The sequence below is a fragment of the Erpetoichthys calabaricus genome, chromosome 7, assembly GCF_900747795.2.
Source record: "Erpetoichthys calabaricus chromosome 7, fErpCal1.3, whole genome shotgun sequence".
NCBI lineage: Eukaryota > Metazoa > Chordata > Cladistia > Polypteriformes > Polypteridae > Erpetoichthys > Erpetoichthys calabaricus.
In genome coordinates this window covers 174,586,362-174,613,841 of record NC_041400.2, presented here as the reverse complement: position 1 = coordinate 174,613,841, position 27,480 = coordinate 174,586,362, and the positions used below count along the sequence as shown (strand labels likewise).

The following is a 27,480-nucleotide window of genomic DNA, read 5'->3' as shown; positions in this document are numbered from 1 at the left end:
AAACAAAGAAGAATTTACACTGATCATTTCATTTGTCCTCTTTGGCACTTGATGAGAAAAAAGTATGAAGCTAATCTCACACAATGTACTGAACTCGATCAATGCAGCCAGAGAAGTCATCGATGAGTAGTCCCTGACTCAATAAAATGACATGGCACTCTAAAGGCTGATGGAAGCTGAAGCTTCCTTTGTCTGGTCATCCCTAGATCTGCTGAAACTTGTATTTTGCTCTTCTGGTAAACAGGGAATTCTTTTTTATATATAATAACTAGCTGTGAAAGCCCAAGGTCCTAGAAACTATTGAAATCATCAGAAAAAAAATTGATATGTAGAGATGTCAGGTAATTGAAAGGAACTACTCTGGGCATCTCTCTCCTAGGAGGTTTCATTTTGCCGGCGTGCTTGCCTTGCTTGTGTATTAGTGGTAGGAGGAAAAGTAAAAGGGATACCGTTTTGCCAATGTGCTTGTCTTGCTTGTGTATTAGTGGCTTAAATACATTTGAGGGGCTCATCAGTTTGAATGGAGGTGGGCAGCTTATTCCACCAGCTGCAAACTACACTTGAAAGGAGTCCAGATTGACATTTGATGCCACACAGAGGTGGCAAGACCACATGCCATTCACTTGCAGACCTGAGTACATGAGAAGGAGCATAGGACCTCACAAGTATCTCCATATATATAGGGGTTGACCCACTAACTACTCTGTAGGCAAATATCAAGGATTTGAACTTCATATGTGCTGCTACAGGAAGCCAATGTAGTGACATGAAGAGGAGTGACATGCACCAGTCTTGGCTGGTTGAAAACCTGATGTGTCTTTCCATTGTGAATCATCTGCAGTGGTTTGGTGACATATGCCGAAACCCTTGCCTGCATAGAGTTGTAGTAGTCCTTAGAATTAACGGTTCTGCTCTGGACTGGTTTGATTTCTAACTCTCAGGCCAATCCTTTTGTGACTCCTGGTCTAACTCCTTGTCTTATCCACAGAAACATTCTTCAGGTGTGCCTCAAGGATCAGTACTGGGTCCACTTCTCTTTTCTCCATACATTCGTTCCTTAGACAATGTCATTTCTTTTCATTGCTTCTCCTACCACCTCTGTGCTACTGATGCACAGCTCTTCCCCTCATTTCTCTCTTACAATCCACAGATTTCGGCACAGATCTCCAGTTGTCTCTCTGCCATGTCATAATGGATGAATGATCATCATCTAAAACTTAACCTTTTAAAATGAGATATCTTGTACTTGCCCTGTGATTCTCCTTCTCCAGATTTGTTTCTAAGCATCACCCTGGAACACATCACTTCTTTCAACATCATCAGGAATCATGGCATGACTCTGGACTCCTAACTTTCATTCATCAAACACATATCTTCAACAGCCCAGTCCTGCCAACTTCTTCATAATATTCACAGGATTTGACTGTTCCTCGCTAATTATGCCATGCAACACCTTATTCAGGCATTCGTTCTCTCTCAACTATCCTATTACAGTGTTCTTCTGGTAGAACTTCCTTCAGCTGCAATCAGACCTCTCCAGCTTCTCCAGAATGCTGTTGCTCAACTGGTGCTCTCCATTCCTTGCTTCATTCTTACTACTCCTCTCTTTCAGTCTCTCCAGTGGCTTCCTGTTGCTGCAAAAATCCAGTTCAAAACTCTGGATCAGTTCAAAACAGGTTCTGTTTAACAAAGTTTCGAATTTAAAGCTTGTAAAAGAAATGTGTTGCTGGTAAGTTAAATTTGGAGTGTAACTGTTCGTAGGATGCAAAAACGTTGTCTATGTACATGATTTAATCCCGGATGTTTTCCAGACATTAAAAACTGTGCAAGTTTGAGAGGGTGGAAAAAGATAAAAGCTTCTCAATCTTAAAATACTCAATAAATTGAGTTGTTAGTATATTGGTGATAACTTGTATTTATTGGGGTACAAAGCAAGGAATATAAAGAAGTATTGCAGGATTTTATTTCTCTTGCAGGAAAAGCCTGTGTATGTTCGTCTATATCTGTCCATGTTCAGGTTTTTATAGTTTGTATGTTTGCTGCCCAGTAATAAAATTGAAAGTTAGGTAGAGTCATGCCGCTTTCTGCCTTAGGTCTTTGTAGGGTCGCCCTTTGGATATGTGGATGTTCTGAATTCCAAATAAATGAGGTTATGGTTGAGTGTAATTTCTTAAAAAAACACATTATTTTTATTAAATATTTTAGAACTGATTAGTTTCTCTTCTTTGGGGTAGCTGCCATTGCACTAAGAAAGAGTTTAGGATACTGATGTTTGTAGTATTCTAGCTTTAGGTATAATTATGTAATTGTTTTGTTTACTTGTGCTTGCTTTTTATCTTGTTCATCGATAATTTTGATGCTTGCACCTTCATTCTTGTATGTATTTAAGTTGTTTTGTAAGTTGCCTTGAATAAAGGTGTCTGCTAAATTAACAATAATAATAACCTAATAATAATCAGATGTGGAAAGACCAACGAATGGACCAGGAGTTGTGTTGCATACTCACTCATATACAGTTTGACCTTACAGATGATAAACAGAGCGAATCTGCAGTATTGAGAGACTGTTTCAACATGGTCAGTGAAGGACAGCTGGTTGTCAGTCACCACCTCAGGGATGTGCACATGTTGTATTTGAGAATCTGCAGCTTAAAGTACAAATTGTTATCTCCCAGGGCACATCGTCTGTTTATACCTTGACAAAAAAGCCTAAGGCTTTGTCACTTTTTCAGATTTCTCGCATACTGTTTCGTAACTAAAAGCCTTCCTCTACTAGCCTTCAATACATTGATGATTATGGCATTGATCTTACAGCAACCGTCACCCATTGTTAGATTTACATAGCAAGCCTCAAAATATGACAAATGGAAAGCATTACTTGGAGTTGCCGTCATTCAAGTCAAAATCTGGAAGACTGATGTTAGCATGTAATAACTTTAAAGTTGTGTCAGGCTAACATGTTGTCGCTTTGAAGAAAATGTGTTTAAAGAAGACAAAATAATGAACCTGTGCAAAACATAACATTCACGGAGGACTGCAGGTAACACTAAATGACTATTTGTGCAGGGTATACCATTAGAGTTTAATAAAAATGATTTGTGTATCAAAAGGCTAAGTGTGTGCAGTGGCTGCAAGATCTCTATCTAAAACTTTGTTATTCTGAGGTCAATCCTCAATCTCTCCTGTTAAATAAACTCTGTCAAAAATGGCAACATTGATTAAAATGTTTTAGTAGACTCTGTACAAAAGTAAAACCTGCACTGTTAGTCATTTACAGACAGAGAGCTGTTGCAAGTCATTTAATTGAAGAAGTCCAGCAAACATTAGATATTGACATCAATGGAACTGTTGTAGTTCTTTTAAACAATATACTGCTTTGTTCTGGTAAATCAAATTTAGATTTACATTTAGAAAGAAAATCAAATTTAGATTTAGAACATATAATTTAGAATCGATAAGTCACAAACAGTTCTCCACCACCACACTCCATACTTGTATCCAATTCAAGAATGAAAACAAAAACAGAGTAAAATATAAATACAATGAATAAAACTTTTTGCACTTACCACATCATGGACATGAAAATATTTGGAAACAGGAGCCACCAGTACCAGTCTCCCTTTTCAGAGAACACTGCCATAAGAAGGCCAACTAGGATTCCATTGTAGCCATACAATCCTGCAGCAATGGCTCCCCTACAAAACAGATTCATGCAGTAAAGAGGCCCATGAAAATGTATTTCCTTATGCAAAATACACTGAGGAGCCAAAACATTATGTCCACTTGTCTAATATGCTCTACCTCCTCCGTCTGAAGCCAAACAGTTCCAACCCTCAAATGTGTGGACTCTATGAGACCTCTGGAGATGTTCTGTGGTGTCTGACACCAGGGGCCTTATGTATAAACGGTGCGTATGCACAAAAATGTTGCGTACGAATGTTTCCACACTCAAATCGCGATGTATAAAACCTAAACTTGGTGTAAAGCCACGCACATTTTCACGGTAGCCAACCCTGGTGTACACAAGTTCTCCGCTCGGTTTTGCAAACTGGCGGCACCCAGCGTCAAAGCAGTACTACTGTTCCTGTGTGGTTACGCTTTCTTTTTTAGATCCACATCCCTGACGCGGCTTTATCATATACACTGAAACTAACTGCATATTGTTTATTAGTTTAAGGCATCTGATTGTAATTAACCTGTAACAATATAATGGTCCAGGGAATAGCCAAAGTATTCCAAATACCATAGCTGCTTTAGCGTTGTTACTCTCACTGCAGCTTCTTTTTCTTCTTTCAGCTGCTCCCATTAGGGTTTGCCACCGCGGATCATAATTTTCCATATTACTCTCACTGCACCACTCGGAGTATTTATATCACTATATCTGAGTGGGGAATCACAGATCTACAGCAGCTGATCAGAAAGTGAATTATTGGTATACAGCATCAAGCACAAACTGCCTCAGCCATGCTGCCTATTTGAACTGCTCCCATACGGCAAACGCTTCAGAGCCTTTCCAGTACGGACCTCGCGGTTCAGAAACAGTTTTATCCCAAGAACTGTAAACGCACTCAATCAGTCCATCAAGTGCTCCTTGTAGAACTGTTTGTACCTATAATTACAATTGCCTCATTGTAATCTTGCACTACAGTTATAATATTGCACAACCTGCACCACTTTATAAACCGTGTATGTACATATGATGACAATATCATTTTTAAGATGAAATGCAGCAAAATATTGTTTATTATATTATACAGATAAAACTTTTAACTTAATTTAAATAATCTATCTTCTTCTTCTTCTTCTTTCGGCTGCTCCCGTTAGGGGTTGCCACAGAGGATCATCTTCTTCCATATCTTTCTGTCCTCTGCATCTTGTTCTGTTTCACCCATCACCTGCATGTCTATTGTTAATAATTAAACATGTGAGGACACGGTGCCGCAGCACTAGCTAGTTCAGGGACTGTTCCTGCCTTGTGTGTATTCTTGCTGGTGCTGACTCGACACTGGAAGGATAGAATAATTAAACACATACTACAAAGATATTTCAATGTTCCTTAAAAGTTTTGAATAATAATAATAATAATTAGTGCTTTTCTCACTACTCAAAGCATCGGCGTTCTAAGCTTACAGATGGCTTAACGTCTATTACAGAACTCATTGTGTGGCAATTGGGTATTTGGAGAAAGAAAAGTAAGGACAGGAATTGGGGGTTAGTATGTTTGAAAGAGACAGTACTACTACATTTCATCGAAGGTCATGCATGGCACAGCAAGCATCTTGCATGAGACATGAACAATCACTGCGCCACTGTGTTCCCATGTTTAATAACATGCTTTAACTCCTATCATCATGAAAATGGTATCAAGTATACATCTCAGTATTTTAATTATTCAGAGAGCTGTAATATCATGAATGTAATGGATTCTGTGTCCTGTCGGAGCAAGAGAAAGCCCGGAAGCAAGTAGTGATTCACACACACATAGAACATAGAAGATCAAATACAAAACAAAGCATTTAACGTGCTACTTTAGTTACGATGGGATTTGAGAAACTAGTAAATTAAACGATTTTAAGATGAAGTTTATGATGTTCTACTTTAATGACAAAATAAACTACGTGATTAAAGTGGAAATTTCGAGATTAAAGTTGACATTCCGTGCTTTTTTCCCCACTGTGTGCCTTTTTTTTCTCTGTACCCTAATAAGCTTTTATATGACACTCAGACGGTGGGCTACGACTCACCTTTTCACAGCGACTTTGATATCTGACAACTTATTTTTTATTTCAGGCATTGTGCGACTTTGTGAACTTGAGCTTTTGAGTTTCTCCCACATGCTATGTCACTCGATCAACTTCCTTTTGTTGTTTATACCACTATTTAAACCAACAAATAGTATGTTTTTCCTTGCTTTTACCATTGCCATGAACGTAACAGATGGCTGATCTTAAGGGCTATTTATATTGATTTGCATATTCAAAGAGGCGTAATTCTGGGAGGAGTTGGGGCGTTACTTTTCATGCTGACCGGGATTTATGTAGTGGAAGAACGTGGAAGTTGACGTTTGCACAGATTTATGCATCTGGATGTTTTTGTGCGTACGAACATTTCCGCTTTTGTGCTTACACCATGTTATAGTGTGAGTTCTACGCACGGTGTTATACATGAGGCCCCAGGACATTGGCAGCAGATACTCTCGCTCCTGTAAGTTGCAAGCTAGACCTGCTGTAGATCACACTTGTTCCAATACATTCCACAGATGCCCAAGTAGATTGAGATCTGGGGAGTTTGGAGGCTACAAAGACACCTTTAAACATTTCATCATGTTCAAATTTCTGCAGTGCTTCATGGCCCATGCCACCCTGGCCATACAAGAGTGCACATGGGCTACAAAGATGTTTAAGTAGGTGGTATGCATCAAATTACTGTCCACATGAATGCCTGTATCCAGGGTTCCCTGGAAGAACATTGGCCTAAGCATCAAACTCCCTTCACTGGCTTGTCTTCTTCCTATGTTGCATCCTGGTGCCTCCTCTTCTACAAGTAAAAAACAAATGATGCAACAGAATTCATGATTCATTGGACCAGACAACTTTCTTCCATTGATCCAAGGTACGGTCCCAATGCCAACGCACCCATTGTAGGCACTTTAAATAGTGGACTGGGTTTAGCATGGGCACTCTGACTGGACTGCAGCTATGCAGTTCTATACACAGCAGAGTTTGATGTTCTGCATGTCATGACACATTACTGCCATACCTATCATTAAAATTTGCTGCAATTTGTGCAACAGTAGCTCCTCTGTTGGTCTGCACTAGACAAAATAGCCTTGCACTGATGAGTCTTGGCAGTCCAACACCCTGAAAGCGGTTTGTGTTTTTCCCTCCTTAGACAAGTATAGGTTTGTACTCACCATGGCTAACTGAGAGCATGCCACAAGCCTTGCCATTTCGGAAACACTCTGAATAAGTCGTCTGGCCAAAACAATTTTGCCCTTATCCATGTCACCTAGGTCTTTACACCAGCTCATATCTTTTGCATTCAATGTGTTGACTACAAGTACCGAATGTCAGCCTCTCGTTTAAGATATCCCTAGCCTTGACAAACTTATAAGATAGTCAGTGGCATTTATTTCATAAGGGAGTGCACATAATATTTTGGCTCATTTTTTAATAAATTAAATATATATTAAGCTGTTCAGCTATTATATATTGTGACAGTGACCTAAATGCCCAGAAGCTTATGTCTAGCCAGTCAAAGCAAAAAATATCTTCAGGAATTAGAAGTAAATTGTAAGTATCTGAGGAAAACGAAGCAGACATGGGGAGAATCTGAAAATTCTCTTGGACAGTTATTTGGGTCGGGATTTAACTTCCCTGGAGATGTAAGGTAGGTACCTTTTTTTTCTAATCAAATGAATAGACTACCAGGATTGGGCTTGACCACACATTGGATGGTTTGAAAATATATTGTACTATAATCTAAAATGAATAAAAACTTAAACTATATGCCTTGAAAAATCCTTAGCTTTTCCAGTCCTCTTGGTAATTTTTTGGTTTAACAGCTAACTATAAAGAACATACCTGTTTTGCTGAAGAATAAGGGCAGAGATTGTTGCAAACATGATACCCACAAATCCATTTAATGCCCACCAAGGGTTTTGTAAAATTATTCCGGCAAATATAATAAGACCACTCAAAGGATTGTTAATAAGTATCACTTGGGCAACACCCCTCAGAATCCAATCAAAAAACTGAAATGCCACATACTTTCCTGAAAAAAAACACAAATTGTTAAAATTAAAATGGTTGTAATATATTACAAAATAAAAGTGTAACAGAATTAAGTATTGGTATATAGATAGTGTAAGTGTCATCAGGGATTGTCTGGCATCCTGACCAGGTCATAGAAGTGATTCCTTGCAGGATGGGAAACCAGAAGGATGAAGGGATCAGAGGAGCAGGCTTTCCCAGTACCTGTACTTCCTCAATACACTGGAGGGCAGCATTCTTGTATTGGTGCCCCAACGTGTACAACTCACAGACCTCCTAGGAGGTGTAGTCCCATGCTACAGCCCTGTGGTGTACCATGCTTACAAACCAGGAGGAGCTGGAAGAAGGAACCATCCCTGCACTTCTGGAGACTTCCACCTGACCCAGAAATACTTCCATCGGATTATAGGCAGCCACCAGAAGTACTCCTGATATCTTGTTAAAAGAGGACCACCTTGCCTCACTTCAAGAGATTCAAAGTTGGGAAGCAGAGGACAACACTTACAAGAGGAATAGGAGTTGGGAGAAGAAGGGAGAAAAGGAATGATTTACCATCCATTTATGTTCTGTATTGTTAGAATGTATTTGGAGGAATAAAATTAATTACTTGAGGCAGTGACTGTGTGGGTGTGTCATTTGTGTCTGGGGTTTGGGGCTCGATAACACTCCTGTCTTCCTCAACAGTCATTACTGACACCTGTGATGTGCTACAATATGACTTATTTGGGATTACACTTAGAATCAACCTGCCTAAAGAAACAGGATTCTTCTGTGCCAATACAAGAAAAGTGTGATGCCTGGTTGGGAAGATAATAATGACTTATAATGTACCAAAAATTATATTTTTTTCCATAGTTTCAAAGTTTGTGCCATACTGCTGGTATTAAAAGCACATCTGATCTTTCAACCATGTTAACACTGTCAAAGCAGAATGTCAAACTGACAATGATGAAAAAATTAAGCAGAACACCCCATAGAATACAAACCACTAAACATATCCTCCAAAAATTTCACCAATATTAGTAGAGAAAAGCCAAGCAAAATGACACCTTTTATTGGCTTTGCTTGGCTTTTCTCTACATTCATAATGGCTAACACGGTACAGCACCCTAGTACTACCAATATTAGTTAACAACATTACAGACACAGTCACTGATGCATACAATAATTCATGAAAACAGAATTATAAAATGTTCTTTTTTGAATATTGGTCTGTATGACAGCTGTATTTTTAATTTGATGCAGTCTTTTGCAGGATTCATTCATGGATGAAGTGAGCTTTCTAGCTAGTGACCATATTAACACAGCACAAGAGTGCTCTTTACAGTTCATGAATCCAGTGGTCACACCATGACAATGATATTTGATTAGATATAGTGCACTGATGAACTTAGCAAGAAACTTGGGGCAAAATCATAAATAATACCAAGTCTGCATAAGTTACCATACTGAGAAATCAGTTACATCTAAAATGTGGTACAAATAAAGGTTTTTATGTTATAATCACCTACATTGGAACATCTTGACACCTTAACACTGCATAGTGCAGACTCGACCCTTTTTGCAGCCCTAGGCAAAGCTGTAAACAGAATACAAATTTAAACAGTGAATAATAATAGTAATAATGATAATAATAATAATCTAATTATAAAAAATAATTCAACTAATTAAAAATAAAAATTGCTGAAATTCAAAACTACTTTATTCTTGACTTTGTCTTTGACAACTTACAAACAGTTTCTTTTAAATCCATTATTTGGGCTGGTTCAGTCTCCACCGATGAGATATCTGAGAATTATATGAATTATAAAGGGCACACATACACACATACATTGTAAATATACATATAAGGGTGGTCCAAAAAAGATTTAGGTTCTCCACAAGGCTAGTTGCATTCTTTACAAAATTTACAACAAAACACACACAAGTTAAATGAAAATAAACAACACTTAGAGCTCACTCCATTTGGCAGTTTCTATGTCATGTAAACTGTTTCACAGTTGTATGTCTACATCATTAGTTTTTAGTGAAGCTAGACATTTTTTGTGGTTTATTATAAGTAATCTAACAATAAATAATTTCTGTTGTTTTTCCATTGGTTGTATGTCATTGTACATTTTTATTCCACTTTCATCTCTGTCACTCATTACCATCATGTATGATGACAGTTCACAATATTAGTTGAAGATTGGGCCATTTGCTCACTGTTCTGGTGGTTTCTTGAGAAACAACTGAGACCTTTCTTTGTCTTTTATCATAAGGACATCAAAGAAGGATGTTGTTCTATCTGTTAACAGATCCTCCAACTTCAACTGTTGAAATTCACTTGTCAGCTTAACATGTCATGTAATGTAATTTTCCTTTGTTTCTGCTGAGACTCAGTCATCAAAAAAGGCTAAAATAGACACTTCTACTTACTACTAGAATGCTCTTGAAACTGCTACTTAATGGTAGAATTCTCTGGGAATTCTACTTTAGTACTAATTCTCTGTTTCAATTTTTTTATTGTTTACTAATCACTTAGCCTGCTACAGTATGACCCCATGCAAGAGTACACATGTATTGTGGACACCAGGGGGCACTCCAGCTCCCCAAACACCTAACACAAGTAAGCTTACACACAAATTAAAAGGCAAGAGTCTTTATTGTGGGATGCTCTTCCTCAAGTAAGCGTTTCCCACGCTGCAACCACCACACAATACAGCACACAGTTACAATTAAGCACTGTTCTTCTTCTCTATGTCACTGCGTCCTTTACTTCTCCTCGCAAATTTTGTCCACCCTCTCGCGACTCTGGCTCCTAGAACTGATGCAGGCAGCTCCTTTCATCTACTACCTGGAAGTAATTCAAGTGTTCCACACACGTGGTCCAAAAGCAGTTCCAGGTGAGGCGGAAGCCCCATGAAGTAGGCCTCGGCAGTGCCTGCAGCACTCCTGGCATCGCTGCAACCTGTGGGGCTGCCATCTAGCTATCTCGGGGAGATAATGCCCTTACACAGCTAGTATATACATATATATGTATATTCACGTTTAAAACCCATAAATGACTGCTATGTTGTTATATTTCCTATAATTTTCACAAAATATTCAAGTTAGTAGTAACATATAATAACAGTTGTTAAGGTCTGGCTTATGCATAAAATTTTTTCCAACCAGTTTAGCGATCAGGCAGAAATCCAGCCTTGGAGTGTTTTTAATCCTTAAGACCACCGGTAATGTGACTTGTGTAGCTCGTCAGATGTTAACACTAAACATTGCTAGTGTGCGAAAATGATCTAAAACAATATAATAGCATTAAATGGAGTCATACAGTTGAATGAATTAGAGTGTTCTCCCTTGTTTTATAAAAATGCCACCACTCCCCAAATTTTGTGACCCTTGGCAACCACCCCCTTTTTGATTTACTGCGTACTTTAAACAGTGGAACCGGAATATCAAGTGAAACGCATTTCAGGGCTGAAACACTATAATGTGTTTCCTATATACATTTGTCAATAAATAGTTTATTTGTTGTAGTTTTATTGATTTTATAATAAAGTGCAAATTTTTAGAATGTTTGGAGCATTTTATTGCAAAACCACTGTAAGGTTCATGTAGGTTTAGGACTCCATTTTAATTACTTCTGGCAGACTGGGTAGCTGTGGGCTAAAAATTAGTAGTTCATAGATTACCAGTTAAGGTGACCAGAACTGTATTAATAGTTTATTTCACCCAATATATGAAAAGAGACAATGGCAGAAGTGTGGATTTTTGAGAAAGCATACCCTGAATTGAACTGGCACTCCTACTAGGTTTTGTTTCTCCCTTGTGCGGGGCATTCCTTAGAAGAGCTGTGGTTTCTCGAGCCCTCAGACAATTGGATTAAATGCTTTTCCTTACAAGAGAGATGAACAGATTTGCACTGGATTTAATTAATAGGAGCATTTGAAGATGTGAGTTCCAAAATCTGTTAATTACACCTTTTGGTAAAGTTTAGTGAACACGTGATTGTGACTTTTCATGCAGTTGGTCATGCGCCGAAAATATGTTTGAGCTTCAAAACCTGCTAATTGCAACAGTGTAGCGATATAGTTTTAGGGATTTAGTTTCAAAATCTGCTTACGGACCCAGATTTTCCTATTTATCTCCAAAATTTATCTTTTGTACTTAGCTGATTTTGGAACTGAGCTCTTCATTTTTAAAAGGAACATTGAGAGTGCACCATTACTGTGTTACCAAACTTATATTTCAAATTCACTTGATATTTCACCACTACCATTATACTGTAAATAAGGCAACCTAAATTCTCCTCCCAGCATATCTTCTGCCATCTTTTGCAGTTCTTGTTTTTGCACTGACATGAATTAGGAGGTGTGTACACAAAGGTTGCAACCAGACTGATTTTTTTCAGTTTTGTCAACTTAAGATTGTTTAATAAATTTCATTTCAATTTGACTGTCATTTTAATACACAATAAGATTTATTCTAACATTAATATTTTCATCAATGAGGCTCAATGAAATTACCAAGAGAGAAACTGCTGTAGAATTATTGTAGAGTTTTTACTACTCATTTTGTACTATCTACATTTCAATGTAATTCTCATTTTATGAAAGATAAAAAGCCTTCAGAAAGTATTCAGACTGCTTCATGTTTTACAAATGTTATGTGGCAGCCTTATGCTAAAAATTTTAAAATTAATTTTTTCCTTCATCAAGCAACACTTAATACTCCAGAATGACAAATCGAAAACAAGATATTAGACATCCATCCATCCATTTTCCAACCCGCTGAATCCGAACACAGGGTCACGGGGGTCTGCTGGAGCCAATCCCAGCCAACACAGGGCACAAGGCAGGAACCAATCCTGGGCGGGGTGCCAACCTACCGCAGGACACACACAAACACACCCACACACCAAGCACACACTAGGACCAATTTAGAATCGCCAATCCACCTAACCTGCATGTCTTTGGAATGTGGGAGGAAACCGGAGCGCCCGGAGGAAACCCACGCAGACACGGGGAGAACATGCAAGCTCCACGCAGGGAGGACCCAGGAAGCGAACCCAGGTCCTCAGGTCTCCCAACTGCGAGGCAGCAGCGCTACCCACTGCGCCACCGTGCCGCCCCGGATATTAGACATTTTTGCAAAATTTATTAAAAATAAAAACTGAAATACTCCATTGACACTAATATCCTGATCATTTACTCATCACTTAGTTAAAACACCTTTGGCTTCGATTCCTGCCTGGAGTCTTCTTGGGTTGACATGACAAGCTTCATACACTTGGATTTGGGGATTTTCTGCCATTCTTCTCTGCAGGCTCTGTCTGGTTGGATGGATACCTTTGGTGGGCAGCTGTTTTCCCAGCCTCCCCAGGGATGTTTGATTAGCTCAATTCTGGGCTCTGGCTTGGCCACTCTTTTGTTGTGATTGCTTTGTGCTTAGGGTCCTAGTCCTGTTGGAAGGTGAACCATCGGCCCAGTCTGAGGTCCAGTGAACTCTGGAGCAGGTTTTCATTAAGGATATCTCTTTACTTTGTTCCATTCAGCTTTAACTCAACCCTGAATAGTCTCCCAGTCCCTGATGCTGCTGAAAAACAACCCCACATAATGACACCTTCAAGCTTCACTGTTGGAATGATACTGTACAGATGATAAGTGGTGTCTGGTTTTCTCCAGACATGATGCTAATCTTGATTTCATGAAACCCGAGAATTTTGTTTCTCACACTCTGAGAGTTATTTAGATGGCCTTTTGCAAACACTAAACGGGTTTTTTGGCCACTCAATCAAGTCCAAATTAATGGAGTGTTGCAAAGGTGGTTGTCCTTCTGGAAGTTTCTTCGCTCTCCACACAGGTTCTCTAGAACTTAGCCAGAGTGGCTATCTGGTGCTTGGTCATGTCTCTTACTAAAGTTGAATTTTTTTCCAAATTTCTTTTATGTAAGAATCATGGCGGCAACTGTCCTCGTGGGAACCTTCAATTCTGCAGATTAGTGAAGTGCCGCAGTGGTGCTCGTCCTTCTGGAAGCTTCTCCACTCTCCACAATGGTTCTCTAATGCCTATCCATAGTCACCATTGGCTTCTTGGTCATCTCTCTCTTACTAAAGCTCTTCTCCCCCAATTGCTCAGCTCCAGGATGAGTCCTGATTTTTTCAAATTTCTTTCACATACAAATTACGGAGGTCACTGTGTTCTTAGGAACTGTCAAGGCTGCAAGAATTTTTTGTACCTCTCTTCAGATCTGTGCCTTGGCACAAAGATATCTCTAAGCTCTGCAGAAGATTCCTTCAGTCTCATGAATTGCTTATTGATCTGACACACATTGTCAGTTGTGGGACCTTCTCTAGACAGGTACAGTATGTGCCTTTCCTAACCTTGTGCAATCAATTCAATTGACCACAGGGGGATTCCAAACGTGGTGTGGAAACAACTCAACAATGATATATAGATTGGGAATAACCTCAGCTAAATTTCAAGTGTCATATAAAAAGGTCTGACTACCTTGGTCAATGTGATATTTCAGTTTTGTATTCATAATTAATCTGCAAAAAATTCTAAAATCCTCTTTTTGTTTGGTCATTTTGGAGCACTGAGTGTTGCCTGATGTGGGAAAAATGAATCTAAACGATTTTAATATAAGTGCGTAACAAAATGTTAAAAATGTGAAGGGGTTTGAACACTTCCTGAAGGTACTATATGTGCTCACTTATTTTGCCACTCAGCCACGGAAAAGCACTGCTTCAGCATTCCTTCCATCCCAGCCTATTTAGTTTCGCACTCCATTTTTCTCTCTTGTCTCATTTATCTGCTCATTCTTGCTCATACAGTTTTTCAGACATACATAAATTATCTGTATTTTAATCTTATATTTTGCCAGTACACCACAAAGCGCCACAAGGTAACACTGCTCTCTGACATAATCTCTTTCTTCTAATCTCTTACATAATTAGTATACTGGTAGTATTATGATTATTCCGGCAATCTGTCTAAGTGGAGTAGTTAGTTCTTAACTTTATTATTAATACCATTCAGTCTGTTGAAGAAGCTCATAGGGTATGGTGTTCCAGAAGTTTTCATTCTTACAGATAAAGTGACAAAATAGTAAAAGGTGTCAGAGGCACATCTGTCACTATTGTCAGGGGTGACACACCTAGTGGGTGTTGTGGGAGTTATTGAAAGTAGAGTGAAATTACTTAGAAGCACCCATAAGTTAGTTTATGGCATCCAAGTGAAAGATGAGGAAGTGTTTAAGAGAAGCAAAATATCACCATCGTGTGCAGCTTCTGGTGCATGCCTAGCACAGGAAAAACTGACCTTCTGGACACAGAACTTGAGAAGCGCCTGGAAATTGAATTTCATCTGCTTACAGCAGAGGTCTGTGTGTTATGACATAGCCTAGGAAACCTAAGAACACACAGGATTACCTGCTCCTTCATACATATATAAGCGTTGGTTGTGGGGGAGAATGGAGAGGCAGAGTAAATCAAAGTGTAACAACTTAACTTAACAGAAATCAAAAGACTTTAAATCTGATTATAAATTATAGTTTATAATAATAAGCTAGAAATTAAACTTGTATTGCCACAGTGTGCATGACTAACAACAGGTCAGTCCTACGCGGTGAGGAGAAGTAGCCAAAAACTACAACTTTTCTGCACAGTGCTTTTGTTTTCTCCACCTCACCACCAGATGAGAAAAAGACCCCTGATCTTTCAAACCCACAATATTGTAAAATGCTATTATTTTATGTACCCTACTAGCATGTGTAATTTCTGTCATCACTGTTATTTTTGAATATTTGAGTATTTAATAAACAAAAATTTCTTTCTTTGATAAACAAAATAAGCAAAAATGAAAAAGTTCTTCACATGACCCTACTCAGGATATGCAGGTTTGAAAATGGAGAGATGGATAAAAAAATCTCATTCAAAAAACCTAATTATAGAAAACAATTTGGACGTGAGCGTTTCTTCTATAAAATTTCATTAATTATTTACCACTCAGATGCTGATCTTTCTGATCATAAAATAGGCCATTACGATAGCAACTGATGAGAAGAATTCATAATTAATTACAGAATTACGGTATTTGAGGGATCCTCTAGTGTGTGTCTTTCTCTTGCACGATTTGACTCAAAAACTAATCAGCACATCGTCATTTCATAACAGGCTTAAGTTTTGAGTTTGGTGTTTTTCCATCCAGCCATTTTAGCTCTAGACCGTCCTCAAGAAACTGTGACACACAGACACACACACACTGACAGACAGACACACAACCATCATTGAGATATTGATGTTTTGGGTGTCAGGGGACCCTAAAATGTTGTGATACATCTAAATCGTGAATCTAAAGCTTTTGCCCCCCGCCATAGACAATAGGTTATGGTGGTGGAGGATGCAAAGCAAAAATTAATCTACAGAAAGAAGATTTATGAGGATGAAGAAGTATGAGGGCAACCTCATCATCTAATTTGTGGAAATGACAACAATCTCCCCCTGGATATCAACAAAGCAAAGGAGGTCATTGTTGACTTCAAGAAGAACAAGGACACCAGGGGCCAGAAGGGGGCGCTCCAACTCCTCAAACACTCAACACAAACAGACTTGGATACAAGTTACCACAAACAAAGGCTTGTATTCAGTGTGAAACTCTCAGCACTAAACACAATTCAAAGCACACAGCACTTCTTTGACTCTTCTACTTTTTCTTTCTTAATCTCTCTTCCTCCTCTGCTTCTCTCGCTTTAGCCCCAAAGTTGTGGCAGGCAGTTCCTTATATGTTACACCCGGAAGCATTACCCCTTGATGGCTGAGTCAAAGAACTCCAGTTTCCATGATGCCCTGTGGGAATCCGAAGGCACTGCTGCAACCCAAGGGGGCTGCCATCTAGCGACCTGGGGGAGGCAATGCCCTGCGCATGCAGTCTCCCCATGTTCTTTGAGGTTGAGGGAGGCCCGGCCAGGTAAGGTTCCCAGCCGTCCCACACCACAATCACACTCCACTTCAGGTAAACAGTTCCCCCATCCAGACAGTTATGAAATCGATTCCAGTACATACAAAAATGTGCTGACAGTACTCCATCATTATACACAGAACTGAGATATGGTGCCCCGTAAGGTTCAGTACTTGGACCTTTACTGTTTTCACTTTACATGCTTCTACTGGGATCTATCATTAGAAAACATAATGCTAGTTAGTTGTGTTAGTGCAATAAAGGAGTGGATGGATGAGAACTACTTGTCTTTAAACACTGATAAAACAGAGATGTTACTTATTGGACGGAATGACGCTGATCAAACAATATTTTGTCATTATTTAACTCAGGTGGAATCACTATTAATTTTACTGAATCAGCCCACAATGTATGAGTTATCTTTGACTCAAACATGTCATTTAAAGTGCACATTACAAAATTGTCTAAATCATGTTTCTTCCATTTTAAAAATGATGGGAAATTAAGGCATTTTCTAAATAAGCGGGATTCTGAGAAATTAATTCAGGCATTTATTTCTAGTAGGATTGACTACTGCAATGCTGTGTTCACTGGATGTTCAAACTGTTCTTTATTCAGCTTCCAGTTAATCCAAAATGCTGTTGCAAGAATTATTACAAGAATAAGAAAATACGAACACATAACTCCATTTGTTAAATCCTTACACTGGCTCCCGGTTAAGTTTAGGGTAGATTTCAAAATCCTCCTTTTAACATATAAAGACTTAAATGGCCAAGGTCCAGCTTACTTATCTGAACTTATCATGATTTACAAACCAGAGCGCACATTAAGATCTCCAGATGCTGGTCTGCTTATGATTCCAAGTTATACAATAAAATAACAGTGGGAGGTCAAGCTTTTAGTTACAGGGCCCCTTAACTGTGGAATGGTCTGCCTGCTACTATAAGAGATCCCCCTTCGGTCTCAGCTTTCAAATACTGGCTAAAGACTTGCTACTTCAGTTTAGCATATCCTGACTAGAACTGCTGATTAACTGTACAGACTGCATCTCTGTTGTTAGTCATTAGCACTAAAACATAAGTAACATGATAGTTATAATTTGTTACAAACCCTCACCTATTCTGTTTCTCTTCTCGGTACTCAAATGTGGCACTTGGTTCCACTGCCCACCTGCCAAGTTGTTTTGCCTGCCTAAGGTAAAGTCATCTCTGATGGAGGATCACAGGAATCATCGGGTAGAGGGGTCCTTTCATTGGATTGGCTGACCCAGCGTTGACCCAATAGGGGGAGGCAGCTTGATGGCTGAGGTATCCAGGACTCTGAACAAATCCAAATCCAATTATGTGATATCATCTACTGTTAAATTCTGCTCTGTACTTGTAATATTTCTATTGCACTGTTATATTGTATTGAGGATTACTTGTGTTCTGTTCTGTGTATTGTATTGTATTGTATTTACCCACTTTTTTGACACCCACTGCACACCCAACCTACCTGGAAAGGGGTCTCTCTTTGAACTGCCTTTCCCAAGGTTTCTTCTATTTTTTCCCTACAACTGTTTTTTTTTTGGAAATTTTCCTTGTCTTCTTAGAGAGTCAAGGCTGGGAGGCTGTCAAAAGGCAGGACCTGTTAAAGGGCATTGCAGCACTCCTTTTCTGATTTTGAGCTATACAAAAATAAATTGTATTGTATTGTATTGTACAAGTTAGCAGCTTCAGCTTCCTGGGTTTCCAGATCACTGATGGCCTTTTGCGGTCTCTCAACACCACCTGCATCCTCAAAAAGCCCCAACAAAGGTTCTTTTTCTTGAGGAGGATAAATAGCTTTGAGGTGGGAACCAAAGTCCTGGTGAGCTTCTACCACTGTATTATTAAGAACATCCAGGCCAGAATCATCACAGTGTGGTTTGTTTACCTGATTTGCTAGGATTGCAAGTTCCTCCACAGGACTTACATACTGCTTCTAAAATCATCGAGCCTGAACTTACACAGCTTCAAACCATGTTCTCCATCTGATGTCTGAGGGGTGCTAAATCCATTATCTCTGATGCCAGACATCTAGCTCATCCACTGTTTTCATGTCTACTGATATACCGTTCTGGAGCCTTACTACACTCTACACCTACCCAGGCCATAAGGTCACTAAACTCTCAGTAACCTGAAATTATCTGCCCTGTACTGTACCCACCCTCAAGACTGTGGCACAAGAATTTCACTGTACTCTCAGAGTGTATATAACAATAAAGATCTAATCTAATCAAATTTTATCTAATCTAATCAAATCTAATCTCATATAATTAACAACAACATGTGGTTTGCTGTTGTTCAAATGTCTTCATTCTTCAGATAGCAGGTGAGAAAAATACCAAGAATACTCTGGGTCTCTCCCACAGCAGCTTTCTTTATAACTATGCAAACATTGCCAATAACTGGCCAGTCAATCGAGCTAATGGTGGTTTGCTGCACATGCCCAGCTGCAATATGTCTCAATTAAACTGGCTGGTTATAACCCAAGGAAGCAGCATGGCACAGGCATAGATGTATGTGCTCACCAACTTCAAACTGGGAATGACTGACTGCATCACTTTCTCCCACAAAGGTGCATTCACCCAAACTCTTATCTCCACTGCAGGTTCAGTTTACTAGCTGGCCTTTCAGAACCAGAAGATAATTTAACATGGTTTAAATCAGATCATTTAAGATGGGGCAAACCAGATGCATCTTCTGTTTTAAAGGTGCATGGGAATTACTTAGAGGGTCACAAGACACTCTCCTTCATCTACAAGAACAACACATCATTTGGCCTCTCTGTCTTTCCCTCTGTTTTTCTCTAGCAACCCCACTGTGTCTGTACCTCTGAGCCCTTGAAGTGACAGATCCCCACCCGGTCATTTTCTTAATTAAAGTGGAACCCAGTCCATCTCATCCAAGTTAGGGATGAAATGCTGACAGCCAGCAACCAGGTAGGCAGGTTATTTTCTATTACTCTTAAATGGGTTGTTTACAAAGGTCATTATGTGCACCAAATTACTGTGCTGACATATAAAACATTTCTGACAATACCTAAAATATATGGCCTTGTCTGACCTGATACGATTCTGGATCTATTTCTAAAGTATTTCAGCAGTAATACAAAATTTGAGTTTTAATTCATTCGTGGGTGTGCAACATTCCCTACTTCATTCTCAAACTGGGCAAGAAATACCTAGAAGGAATATTGTGCATACATGACATTTTTGTTCATTCATTTTAATGTACTGACAGACTCTGCTTGCTTGTTTGTGTTTTCAGCTTAAAGTTTGCTGCTACCTTTACTAAGTGTGTGTTGTGCGTTACTGCGGTGTTTAATGTAGTTTACTATCACGGTGAATGGTTCAACTTATATAATGTTTAGTTTTCAGACCTATAAATGTACTATTATGGCCACATTTGCTGTTCGTGAATGAATATGTTATTAAATTTATTTACTGTTAACCTTTAAGGAGCAATGCACTGTAGTCTACTTTTCTCCAAGACGCTAATATCAACTTCCTTTAAGTGTACATAAATGTATTAAGACGTAAAGAATTTCTTTTGTATACAAATGCTATATTCGGCCATAACGACATGCCTTTATTCCGAAAGTACTAGTTGGCTTAAAGAATATTTAATGTTTGAGGGACTGATGTTTGGCAATTGCAGTTGTTCTTCCTGCGTAATCTATAATGTATCAGTTTGACATTTGATCGTTTATGTTTGTATATGTACTCCATCTGTACTTGTCTACTTATTGTATTTATTTATTTCTGTTTAGATACCACACACATATATACATACATCTATTAAAGTACTTGATGACAGTCTGAAAATGGGTTCAAACTCCTCTCTGGTGTGCTGCCGTTCTTTCTAACCGAAGAATTAGGCCAGCAGGTGTACAATCAGACCAGTAAAGTACAACTGTCCCCCACAGCAGGGCAAGACATGATTCTCAAACAAGAATACCCACCTGGGGACAACTTGATAAGATGCTTGTAGTAAACAGCAGCAGATTTTGCAGCTAAAAAGGCTCTACCCACATACTCTTACAATTTCCTCAATGACTGTGCAATTTTAGTATTCAAGGGTTATAATGTCCCATTTCAACTCTTGTATTAGAGAGGTACTGTAAAATATGCAAAAACAGAGAGAGTGAAAGAAAGTGAAAAAAAGACCTGGCACTGAGAGAAAACAGAAAGCTAAAATTTGTGCTATCAAATCAGGAGCTCAACTGCACAGGGTAATGGAAGCTTAATAATAAATTTGTATATTGTAATGAGTGAGGCAACATAAAAGACAGACACGCACACATAGGTCACTGCAAGTGTTTGGTAACACATGACTGAGAAGTGCTTTTGTGTCTGCTGCGATATCTTTCTGTCATTTTGACTATTGCATCTCTATGGCATAACAGTAGTGAACAGAGTTTAGATAAGCATTGTGGTATAGATATTATACTGTACTGTGTGTTAAAATGCTACAGCTATACTCCAGTATGACATATTTGCATTTCCAATTAGGCAGTAATGTTAACTTACTTTAGTTACTCATTTAGACATGCAATCACAAGATGGATGCTGTGCAACCTCATCCATGGTTCTACTAGAGTGGTATCAGTGTCAGTATGCACATTTACTGATTTGGGTGTTTTAAGTATCAAAGTCTACATCTCCTGTGGCTCATATCTTTTAATGACAGTCCTTTTCACTTCCTTTTAATAGTTACTGACAGACTGTTTAGTGTGAATGCATATTTTGCAATTCATATTATCAGGAAGTATGACTCCCACATTATTGTAATACTGTAAACAACAGAGACCAGCACTTGTGACAACTTATGATTCACTTTTACCACTAGTCCACCGATGTCTTTGAATGGAAATGTACAGTATAATATGATTTTATAGAAAAGGTTTTCCTTTGCTGCTGGTTATGTTTATTTTTAACACATACAATGTGTTATCTGCACGTGCGACACACATTTTATGTTTATCAGGGGTCTTTTTAAGAGATGTTTTGGTTGTATACAGTTTATCGCAATCCTAAGCTTACTCTCTGTCGGACAACGTTAACAAGACCACCATTTGCTTTTTGCAGCTTCAAAATCACCACCCCTTCTTTAAGCACCGCCTTCATGTGACAGTGGCACGCCCATTTTTAACCACAGTTCACTCACGGTTGTTTCCAGACGTATCTGTTATATGCCTGGCTCTATGAGACTAGTTGTCAGTTAAATGAGTTACTGCAGTGACACCTCTATGAAAGTAAAAAGCAATTAACAATCGTTTCAGAAGCATTTACATAAAATGCATAAAGCTCTGTAAGCTGTTAGGCATCAAGCAAATGAATATGTATTTATTATTTAGGTCAGTTTTATTGTTTATGTTTAGCATTAAAAGAAAAAGGCTATGTATCTTACAAACAAATGTGTTTCCCAACTATTTCAATAGCCGGTTTACTTAATAACCCTGATTATTTTACACAAGATTAGCCGACGAGGGAAAGTCTAGGATAGGCATTGCCCTAGTTCAAATAACCATCAAATGTATAATAAACCAGTTGCATTTGTACTAAAACTAGCTGTCCCCCCCAGCTCCACCCGCATAGTAGTGAAACAGGACAAACTTTAAAAATCAATAAACAAACAGGCATCACTAGCCAAGCGGAGACAAGATACGCTCCAAAATGTGGCCATAGGTACACCGATTCAAATGGAGGCTGGCGTGTTAGTTAGGAGGGCCCACCCAGTTCCCCACTCCTGACGTCACGCTTTCTCCTCCCCTCAGCCCACAGTCTCTGTCTCGGATTAGCGCAAATAAATAGCTCCAGCAAGTGAACTATGATACTTAGTGCGATGACAGAAGTCCCAAAATCAACCAGAATGTCCAAGGAAATTATAGAAAAAAACCTGATCTAAATGTGTTGAGTAGTTCTCTCATGAAAAGCGGACAGATATATAGACAGAAGTTGGATTTTTCATATATATATATATATATATATATAGAGAGAGAGAGAGAGAGAGAGAGAGAGAGAGAGAGAGAGAGAGACAGAGAGAGAAGTTTGGAATAGTCACGTTACAAAGCAAGGTTCCACAAAACTACAAAACAGACTTCACTTCAAAATATAGGCCGACCCTAAAACTCAAAAACAAGGGTCCAAACCTATATATTTCAAAAGGGAGAGGGGAATTACAAAACTCCTTGTTATACCACTCACAAGTATCCAAAGTGGCAAGACTGGACAGCAGCATAGACTAGGTCCACCTGATCTCACTGAACTGCTTACTGGCAATGAAAATCGTGAGCAACCACATCAGTGTTTTTTAAGATGCAGAAGATGGGAGTCAACATCTAAAAGTGTAGAAGCACCACTATCAAAAACCAGACATCTAAACTGTAAACTAACTTTATAAACAAGATTTTCCGGGAGTTATTAACAAAAGGACAAGGTTACCACTAGAGTCAAGAAATTAAAATTGTCAACCAAATCAAGAAGTAGGATGCTATGAATTATTACAAAGACAACCAAACACTAAGAGCACAAGACTAACGTTGTTCAAGGTTTCAGTCCACAATCTCTGACTAAGAGCTTGAGTGTTGTGACGAGTTTTATATCAGAGTCTTCGTGATGTGTTGTGTAGAACCTCCTGGGAGGTAGCACTTTACCACCTAGAAAACTATTAACAAACCACTGAAGCCACAAAATGGTGGTGTGACACAACTTAAAATTAGACAACAAAAACATTCATATTTTTCTTAAACTAAATCATTTATACCAAATACAAAGATGGTTATATTCCTTGTGGTTTAAGCTTAGAAAATATCCATAACAGATGAATGAACAAATATATCTGAAGCAACAAAAAATTCAAATGAGGTGTCCTGATTCTTAACCCCTGGCCCAAAAGAAATAAAAACAAACATGAGATTTTATGGAAAAGTCTCAACAAAAATGTTCAAAATACAAAAACCTCAAAGCAGGAAATGTAATCCAGAGTGAACAAACCAAAATCCTCAATCCAAAAACAAAAAACAGAGCCAAGAAACCAACAATGATAACTAGAAGGTAAAATGCCAAAAAGGACTTGTGAAGGAAAGAATAAAAAAGAGAGATAAAATACATGAAATGGTAAGCTAGCTAAATATCTCAGCCCTATTTTGAAGGCTCCAAGTTCATTATAAGCTGCAGAGTCAAGGTACATAACTGTCAAATAAAAAACAAATACCGTATATACTCACATATAAGTCAGGTCTTGACAAACAAAAATTCAATCATAAAATCAGACCACAATTTATATGCCCGTTCAAAAATGTGACACTTAATTTTTTTTTTTACATCTTCTTTCCTCCTCCAATCTTGTATCAGTTTCTCAGACGCATTGATTTTTTTTGCAGCTGCGCACTTACCAATTTCTTTCACTACTTCAGTGACGTTTAATTTAAAACCAGCTTCATATTTTCTTCTGATCCAACACTCCATCGTAGATAAGGGAAGCTCTTACGATAAAGGTATATGAGGGTGTGAGATACAAAAAAACACAAAACAGCGCAAACGTTGCTTCGGAATAGTTTAGGTATTATTACAGTGTGGTCACAATAGAGAGGCACAATAGAGAGAGAGAGAGGTTAGGAGCACACGCTGATACAGCACATTGCCGCACACACATAGGAAATAAAAGGCAGTGTGCTCCGTGGTTACTCTCTCAGGTGGGCATTAGCACATCATAATCTCTTGGACCAATAGCATGAGTTTCCCGCATTCAACTTATACGACCAACATTATAAAATACCAGAAATTATACTGTAAAATAAAATCCCGACTTATCCGCAAGTATATACAGTAACCAAGAAGAGAACTTAACATAAATATTAACCTTAAAAAAATATAAAAAAAATATAAAAAAAATGATCATAGTAAGCTGAAACCAAAAATGAAAGGTAAAAACAATAGTCATGTGAGAGACAACTTAAGTGGGGCATAAGAAATCCATACCCAGCAAAATACATTACTCAGAAATTAAAAATTCTTATGCATCTCTAAATATGCATGAGATATGCAGTAAAAAATAAAAAGGTATTTAATCTCACCCTTCAGCCATTTGCCAAAGGCATGCATGTCTCCTGATATAAAAGAAATGCCTTTCCAGAGCTGTGACTTAAACTTTTGTAGTTTTTGGAATTTTCCTGTGTCCTTTTGATTTTCATGATGCTGCTCCATTGTTTGATTTTGTTCATGGCTTGAGGAATTTCTTTCATCCATAAGTGGATTTAGTTCCTAAAGAAAGAAATTTAGTATGCATTTTAGTTGTATTTTGTCTTAAGCAGACTTGTGGTTACTACTTAAAGGAAGTAGTCCTTTACAATCTTAATTAGATAGATAGATAGATAGATAGATAGATAGATAGATAGATAGATAGATAGATAGATAGATAGATAGATAGATAGATAGATAGATAGATAGATAGATAGATAGATAGATAGATACTTTATTAATCCCAGGGGGAAATTCACATATTCCAGCAGCAAAAAATATTAAATTAAAGAGTAATAAAAAATGCAGGTAAAAAAAAAAAAAAACAGACAATAACTTGAATAATGTTCAACGTTTACCCCCTCTGGTGGAATTGAAGAGTCGCATAGTTTGGGGGAGGAATGATCTTCTCAGTCTATCAGTGGAGCAGGACAGTGACAGCAGTCTGTCACTGAAACTGCTCCTCTGTCTGGAGATGACACTGTTTAATGGATGTAGTGGATTCTCCATAATTGATAGGAGCCTGCTGAGTGCCCTTCGCTCTGCCACAGATGTTAAACTGTCCAGCTCTATGCCAACAATAGAGCCTGCCTTCCTCACCAGTTTGTCCAGGCGTGAGGCATCCTTGTCCTCACAGGTGGCGCAATGGTAGTGCTTCTGCTTTGCATTAAGGAGACTGTGGAAGATTGTGGGTTCGCTTCCCGGTTCCTCCCTGTGTGGATAGCGCTTTGAGTACTGAGAAAAGCGCTATATAAATGTAATGAATTATTATTATTATTATTATTATTATTATTATTCTTAATGCTGCCTCCCCAGCACACCACTACGTAGAAGAGGGCACTCGCCACAACCATCTGATAGAACATCTGCAGCATCTTACTGCAGATGTTGAAGGATGCCAGTCTTCTAAGGAAGTACAGGCGGCTCTGTCCTTTCTTGCACAGAGAATCAGTATTGGCAGTCCAGTCTAATTTATCATCCAGCTGCACTCCTAGGTATTTATAGGTCTGCACCCTCTGCACACAGTCACCTCTGACTGACTGGCCTGGGTCTCCTAAAATCCACCACCAGTTCCTTGGTTTTGCTGGTGTTCAGTTGTAGGTGGTTTAAGTCGCACCATTTAACAAAGTCCTTGATTAGGTTCCTATACTCCTCCTCCTGCCCACTCCTGATGCAGCCCACGATAGCAGTGTCGTCAGCAAACTTTTGCACGTGGCAGGACTCCGAGTTATATTGGAAGTCCGATGTATATAGGCTGAATAGGACCGGAGAAAGTACAGTCCCCTGCGGTGCTCCTGTGTTGCTGACCACAATGTCAGATCTGCAATTCCCGAGACGCACATACTGAGGTCTGTTTGTAAGATAGTCCACGATCCATGCCACCAGGTATGAATCTACTCCCATCTCTGTCAGCTTGTCCCTAAGGAGCAGAGGTTGGATGGTGTTGAAGGCGCTAGAGAAGTCTAGAAACATAATTCTTACAGCGCCACTGCCTCTGTCCAAGTGGGAGAGGGATCGATGTAGCATATAGATGATGGCATCCTCTGCTCCCACTTTCTCCTGGTATGCGAACTGCAGAGGGTCGAGGGAGTGTTGGACCTGTGGCCTCAGGTGGTGAAGCAGCAGCCGCTCCTTAGTCTTAATCACATGTGATGTTAGAGCGACAGGCCGGAAGTCATTCAGCTCACCAGGACGTGATACCTTTGGGACTGGGGTGATGCAAGATGTTTTCCAAAGCCTCGGGACTTTCCCCTGTTTCAGGCTCAGGTTGAAGATGCACTGTAGAGGACCCCTCAGCTCTGATGCACAGACCTTCAGCAGTCGTGGCGATACTCCATCTGGACCTGCTGCTTTGCTGGCACGAAGTTTCCTCAGCTCTCTGCTCACTTGCGCTGCTGTAATTGTGGGTGGGGATGTCTCTCCTATGTTGGTATCAGCAGAAGGATGTGTAGAGAGTGCAGTACTCCGAGGTGAGAGTGGGTTAGGGTGGTCAAATCTGTTAAAGAAGATGTTCATTTGGTTTGCTCTCTTCACATCTCTCTCGATGGTGGCACCCCGCTTAATCCTTAAACCCCTCACCCGTAACACAACCAGCTACATCCAGGACACCACTGACTTCTTAAAAAAACTGTCTGCTTTAGGCCCCTTACCTGAGGGAACCTTACTGGCCACAATGGATGTTGAGGCACTTTACACTAACATCCCCCATGATGATGGCATATTGGCATGTGAAATGTACCTCAAACAACATGATTTACCCACAAAGTCAGTAATAGAAATGATAAAATTCACTCTGACACATAATCTATTCTCTTTTGGACAGGATTGCTACTTACAACAAATGGGGACTGCAATGGGATGTCGGTTTGCACCTCACTATGCAAATCTTTTTATGGCAAAATTGGAGGAAGATTTCATGTCAATGTGCATCGTAAAACCAATGTTGTATCTCCGTTACATAGATGACATCTTCATAATCTGGACTGCCAGTGAAAAGGACCTCCACC

General features: G+C 39.1%; 1 protein-coding gene across 6 annotated transcripts in view; it reads right to left on the bottom strand.

Moving 5' to 3' along the window:
- slc14a2 (solute carrier family 14 member 2) overlaps positions 1–27,480 on the bottom strand; it is a 215,413-nt gene that overhangs the window by 182,039 nt on the left and 5,894 nt on the right. For 2 of the 6 annotated variants that reach the window (XM_051929520.1, XM_051929516.1), the window contains exon 3: positions 24,811–24,997. The exons of 3 other annotated variants lie outside the window; for them this stretch is intronic. In XM_051929520.1, the coding sequence (XP_051785480.1) occupies positions 24,811–24,982 (172 nt within the window). In that variant the 5' untranslated portion in view covers positions 24,983–24,997. Of the gene's footprint in view, positions 1–3,565; positions 3,695–7,582; positions 7,773–24,810; positions 24,998–27,480 lie in introns of all 6 variants that reach the window. One more of the 6 variants, XM_028805734.2, reaches the window with a different exon arrangement.